Source organism: Lathyrus oleraceus, chromosome 2 (genome assembly GCF_024323335.1).
Source record: "Lathyrus oleraceus cultivar Zhongwan6 chromosome 2, CAAS_Psat_ZW6_1.0, whole genome shotgun sequence".
Lineage (NCBI taxonomy): Eukaryota > Viridiplantae > Streptophyta > Magnoliopsida > Fabales > Fabaceae > Lathyrus > Lathyrus oleraceus.
Window position 1 is genome coordinate 450420229 of NC_066580.1, and position 6514 is coordinate 450426742.

General features: G+C 36.4%; 1 protein-coding gene across 1 annotated transcript; it reads right to left on the reverse strand.

Annotated features, from left to right (window-relative positions):
- Nucleotides 1-758: 758 nt before the first annotated feature.
- Nucleotides 759-5584, reverse strand: LOC127120265 (proline-rich receptor-like protein kinase PERK4). The gene is made up of 9 exons (XM_051050675.1): nt 5263-5584; nt 3387-4152; nt 2605-3186; nt 2282-2368; nt 2099-2169; nt 1902-1978; nt 1677-1821; nt 1415-1579; nt 759-1305 (listed from the first exon to the last, which is right to left on the reverse strand). Exons 2-9 carry the CDS (start codon nt 4015-4017, stop codon nt 1087-1089), a joined length of 1977 nt encoding a protein of 658 aa, XP_050906632.1. The 5' UTR covers nt 4018-4152; nt 5263-5584; the 3' UTR covers nt 759-1086.
- Between the last annotated feature and the right edge of the window lie 930 nt (nt 5585-6514).

Sequence of the window (6514 nt, forward strand, 5' to 3'; positions counted from 1 at the left end):
ATTTGGTTAGATCGTGTTTTTTTACTACTATATTTTTTTTCTTATAAAAAATCTCATCTACAATATGTTTGTGTCGAAACAATTTTTAATTTAAAATATCAAAAAGCTTTTTTTAATAGTATACTCTAATTTATTAAACTTTAATTAGCCTAATCATTTTATAAACTAAAAGTCATACCAAAAAAAATATTTTAATATATTTAATTATTTAAACTTTTTCAAAAACTGCACACAATCTAAATAAAATATTTTTTAATGAGAGGAATAGTCACCAAACATATCTTAATTAACTATATCATATTATTTTTATAAAAAATTGCAAATCTTACTTTATTCTCAAAAAATTATAACTGTACATCGGGAATTAATATCAATTAAATAACATGGATAAATTTTTTATTATTAAAAAATATAATGCCACAATTTCTAATATATGATTTTCATAATGACATGTGAAGTTACATTTTCTTAAACCAATGGGTAATGTTACCCAACTTATTTTGTTGGGTAACGAAGTAGTCACCTTACCTTAAAACAAAAAAGAAAACTATCACAAGGATATTTCGAAAAAATTATGAAAATTTTGATGGAAAAAAAAGTTAGTTTTGAAAAAACACTACTAAATAACTCCTGCTATTTAGTATTTTAGAAATTTGAGAGTGCCTAAGATTATTAGTTGGTGGATTAAGAATTTTAGTATAATAAATGGATCAGAGTGCTGCATATGTCCCAAAAAAAAAAGAATTTGGCACTATCACTAAATTATAGTACTATATTACTATAGTCATGTTTATGCACTCCATTCCAAGATATGTCTGTGTATATTCGAGCACACAATAATCATATTACATTACATAATATAAGAAACAGTGAACAAATTAAAGAAGTATGTAACAGTGGCGTAAAATTATGCCTTACACAACACACTCAGAAAGAGAGCCTCAATCTCAGATTCTCCATAAATTGAGATGCTATTACTTCCCATGACAAGCAAGCCATACATATTAAACAAAAGCAACCCCATTTGAATTTCTGTCCCCTCTGATTCCTTCTACATGTAAGATCAACAACCCGTTAAAGCAATTATCATGGCTTTGGCTTTGGTGCTTCGCCACTGGAGAAGCTGCTGGTGCCATATTCCTGGCTGTTAAACACAGCCTTTCTGAACTTCTGAATATCAGCATTGTACTGCATTGTGTCGTACTCCGAACTACCAGATGAAGAGGCATGAGCTGCGACGCCCCCTGCTTTTATTCCCTCCTTCAAGTCATCCAGTGAGACATCTCCTTCCAATGTTCTTACAATCTACACAGCAAGTCATAAACCAAAACTTTGAATTATTGTGGTTCGGTTATTCCATTAACATATCACACTCTATCTAGTAGTATTTCATTTTCAATCAAAAACAGTTTACCTGGCTCATTTTAGAACGCTTCTTGGCAGAATGACGAATGCTAGCAGCAGCACAGGCTGCCATTCTGGCAAGTTCTTGAGGATTGTAATTTCCTTCCAAAAACGGATCCACCAACTCACCGAAGTTTCCATCCTCCTCTAGTCCACGGTTTAGCAATGGTCGAGCCTGCTCGTATCACAATTAAGTAAAAACCCAAAAGTTAATTGAGATAAAGAAAATTATCATAAGATAAGTTATCATCGACTTGAAATCAAATACCAACCCAGTCCACTAAGCTGTCGTCCATGGCATTTGTGACATCCACAGGTCGCTTCCCAGTTATAAGTTCTAATAGCATGACCCCAAATGAGAAAACATCAGACTTCTCTGTCAATTTGCCACTTGATGCATATTCTGGGGCTAGGTACCTAAGTTAGCATGAACAAATATACATGTTACATTTAGTATGAAGCAATTAATAACATAAACTGTGGAAAACAAAAATTACCCGAAGGTTCCCATGACACGAGTTGATACATGAGTATTATTATCGGTTGTCAACTTAGCCAACCCAAAATCAGCAACCTACATTTTAAAATGCAATGATGGCTTAATTAATTAATTAGCTAGCTTAAGCAATAAAAGTTCATTAGCATGAGGGGTGAAAATAAAATAGTTGAAATAGATAAAATAAAAAGGTTGAACCTTTGCTTCAAAGCTATCATCAATGAGGACATTTGCAGCTTTGATATCACGATGGATGATGCGAGGATGACCTGAGTGCATATGCAAAAATATATAACATAAATTAAAAATATATAGAATGAGAAAAGAAATCAAAAAATAAAAAGAGAAAGATCATAACAATTAAGGGAGCAAGGATCTCACAATCCTCATGAAGATAGGCAAGCCCTTTAGCAGAACCAATTGCAATTCTCATTCTAGTTGGCCAATCCATAGTAGGTCTACCCTTTCCTGCATTGACGATAAACTAAGTCCGTTAACAAGGAATACTCAAACCCGTGCCCTGTACTAAAGCAGAGCATAGTAAATGGTTTTAAACTGCAGTCCGCAGAATCACAATATTGCAGATTTTGAAATCTCCTTAATGGCATCGTAACCACAATTTCAACTGCATTGGCCACATTTTATCGCAATATAAAGGTTCAAATTTTAGCCGCAATTTACAGTAATGTGCACATAATACTTACCATGAAGGTGATACTCCAATGTGTAGTTGGAAATAAATTCATACACCAACATTCTTTGGCCACCAGAAATACAATATCCAACAAGTGAAACAAGATGGCGATGATGGACACGACTAATGATGTCAATCTCAGCTTGGAACTCTCGTTCTCCTTGTCCGCTACCCGATTTTAAACTCTTGACAGCTATTTCCTTTCCACTTGGTAATATACCCTTATGAACATAACCAAAACCACCTTGTCCTATCAAATTTGCATCGGTGAATCCACCGGTTGCGGCTGCCAATTCCTCATAAGTGAATGTGCCTCCTTTAAGCCCTAAAGCAAGACTTGGTGATGGAGGAGGTAAAGGTGGTGGTCCGGTAGAGTAATTTGAGCTCATGTCTGCACTATTCATCATCATAGGAGGTGCACCCCAACCACCACCACCACCACCACCACCATTAGGACCCATTCCATTAGGACCCATCCCGTTAGGACCCATTCCGTTAGGACCCATTCCATTTTGTAACCTAACAACATGTTCCCCGTGCGGACCTCCATAGTAATTTGGGGGTGGCCCGCTGTTGTAATAGTTGTTATTCCCTGCATTATAGATAGAACTGTTAGTGGTAGAATAGAGAATATGGAACGTTGAAGAGAGAAAAAGGATATTAGTGATAGAAATTAACTTCTATTGGAATAAAAATTAAGTGTTCTTCATAGTTCAATTCCCTCTAGGACGGTTGCAAATATATGACACCTATATGTCTAAATAACGAAAAATGGGGTTATGATTTTAGCACCTTTTCCATGAGATGGATGATCTCCATAATAGTACATTTGCTTTCTTTTTTTCTTCCGAGATAAAAAAATGCATGCGACGACCATAATGAGAAGAACACCTCCCACCCCAATCGCTGCTCCAATTATTGCCTTAGTGGTATTATTATTATCGTTGTAGTTGGAATCACCACCTGAGTTTCCGGATGATGAATTTGGTAATGATTTCTGTGGGGTCGATGGTGAATTTCCAGATCCAGAGGAGCCTGGCGAAGAACGGCCTCCTGCCGGAGTTGGTGGCTGAAAGGATGAATTTGATGATTGTGGGGATGGATTGTTTGATGCCGGTGGTGGAGGAGAAGGTTGTGATTGTGAAGGTGATGGAGGTGATTGATCGGGAGATGATTGTGAAGGAGGCGGAGAGGATTGGGGAGGAGGCGGGGAGGATTGTGCAGGTGGTGATGGTGGTGGGGATTGTGGTGGTGGGGATTTTGGTGGTGGAGATTGCTGTGGTGGAGATTGCGGTGGAGATTCTGAAGGTGTTGGTTGTGATGGTGGCGAAGAAGAGTTATCGGCATCATCAGGGGTGCTATTATCAGGTGTGGAATTATCCGGTGTAGAGTTATCCGGCGAGGAGTTATCAGGGGAAGACATTGTTCCTACTCTCTTTTTATCTTCTCACAAATACATGTATGAATAAGATCTTTTTTAGGGTTCCGGCCAAAAAGTCCTACGTCCAAATTGAACACGCCGCCGGAAGCACCACTTTTAATCAACTGGTTGGGACCCCTGAAAACAAAAATACATGTATGAAAAGACATGTCATGGTAAAAACCTCAATGTGTCAAATAAAGATGCTTGCATTTGCAATCAACCAACATACTCAAACCAAAATATAAAATCTTAAACCCAAGTTACTAATATTCTAAGTTTCTTTTTGCCCGATGAGTCAATTTTATTAAGATCATCAAGCTCAACATCATTAGTATACATTCTCCCACCTATGAAGGGTTGAAGAAAATACGCAATGATTGAGAAAATTGGAAATTTCTTAGATGTTGGGAATTCAGTGTTTTGAAGTTGCAAAGGAAACTAAAAGCAAGAATTTTTTTTTTTTTGATTGACGGTGAATGGAGAAAAAGATACCTGAGATGATGACTAACAGGGATTCTCAACAAAAAGAAAAGAAAAACACGGTGCACACTAAAAAGTCTGTAATCAGAAAGGAACCGTTGCTGTCTTTCCTCAATGTTCTCCTACAAAGAAGGACCTCTATCTCTCTGAATCAATGCCTTTGTTTCTTGCCACCTTTTGCTTAGTTTTTAGTTTGTTATAATTTTTTTACCATTTTTTGACCGGTGTTCATTTCATCATCTATTGTTTGGCCATAAATTGCTAATAACATAAATTATTCTAGCTCATAACAACACACATTACCCTGAAATAGGATTACCAACTAAAACATACACACAAACCTTAGCTAAAAATAACACATTAAAAACTTAATTTAAAAGGCTTTATCATCAATATCTTGAAATGTAGTAATACTTTGTTCTAGTCTTTCTACACTAACTATTTAGCAGCAACACCTTTGAAGTGTCCGAAACCAACACCAACCCTTGTGATTACATTTTCAAATTATTGCCGATGTCGTGCTTCCGGTGTCAGTGTCGGTGTCATGTTTCTGGTGTCAGTATTTCATAGCAATATACCAATTTGGTATAATAATATTTGGCAAAGTAATTTTTTAAAAAACTTTTATGATTATATACAATAATTCTCAACTTACAAAGACATATAATAATGAATTGAAGTGAAGTAAATTAATACACAATGTGGTTGTGAAAGAAGCAATGAGCAAGGAAATAAAAAGTAAAATGCATATGAACCTCTACATACCAGAAGCTTATGTGGTGACTTCGCCGTACTCTTCACAACTCCTGTGCGAATGCTGTTTCTTGGTGTCACCGGCCAAGGCGTGATCAACAGTGGCGGCGGGACGGTTGTTTGGAGGCTCCGGCGGTTGAGAAACCCTTGCTCGATCACAAACGAAAACATGTTTACCTTTTGTTGCCGATGAGTTGGAGTGGAGCATCGGAGGAATGAGAAACCCTAGGTAGAGATGGTTCGGTTGAAGGCGAAGGAAGCTTTACCAATTACCAATGGCACCGTGGTTGGTGTGACTCGAGTCACTCTTCATTTTCAACCATTTAGAACAATATGTCAATTAAATTTACTTCTTTTATCTTTGAAATATTTATTATTTCGATTAAATGCAATTTTTAAAAATTAATTAGTTTGAAATATTTATTTACCTTTTAATCAACTTATTTTAAAAATCAAGGAAATTGTTATTTTACACAGATGGGCACCACCTATTATAGAACTATTTTTAAAGTTAGTGGGAAAACATCTTTTTCGAACTTGTGCTCTCTATCACTCTTCCAAGCGATGCCCTTTTTGTTCACTCTCAAATTCTTTTCATTAATGGTGAAGTTGTATGTGTCATTGAATAAACTCCATGCTATGAGACCAGACGGCATACTTGTGTTACCGTTTGATAAAATCTTCATGCTTATGATCTTTTAAAGGATAAAGATACAAACACATTACACACATATTATACTATAATAACATATTTAGATGCTAATTGTAACGTCCAGATTGCTTTCAGGATTATCGATTGACCTCATGAATTAACATGGATTTTTTCAATATGTTTTGTCCTCACTCACATGCTTTCCAGAAAACTTCTCAGAAGACCACTCATCTAAATATTACTTCAAGTCAAGCACGTTTAACTATGGAGTTCTTATCTTTTTAGGCTACCGAAAAGAATATGCATCTTCTTGGTTATAAGTCTTCTTTCAATCATGCAGTCTCATACATGCACAATCTCAGGATCTCTCTCATTCCGATGTGAACTCATTTTTTTTTAGAAGTTGCTAAGAGTGTCTCATTGCCATGCCTCGTGCACTAACAACCACTCTCTCGCCATTCGATGTTACATGTAACCATTTTCCGCCCTCTTCGGCCTCGGGTGTTACATGTCCACCAACTTCCATTTGATTCGTCTTTGAACCACATCGTACTGGGAGATGTCTACTCTGATACCATTTGTAACGCCTCATACTGCTTTCAGGATTACCGA

Bases quoted from the DNA above. Each gene is read 5' to 3' on its own strand.
- LOC127120265 (XM_051050675.1), bottom strand. From the start codon at position 4,017: ATGTCTTCCCCTGATAACTCCTCGCCGGATAACTCTACACCGGATAAT. The intron at 3,187-3,386 runs GTGCTAAAATCA...TCTATAATGCAG, and splicing joins TCATCCATCTCATGGAAAAG to GGAATAACAACTATTACAAC. The intron at 2,369-2,604 runs GTAAGTATTATG...TCGTCAATGCAG, and splicing joins ATTGGAGTATCACCTTCATG to GAAAGGGTAGACCTACTATG.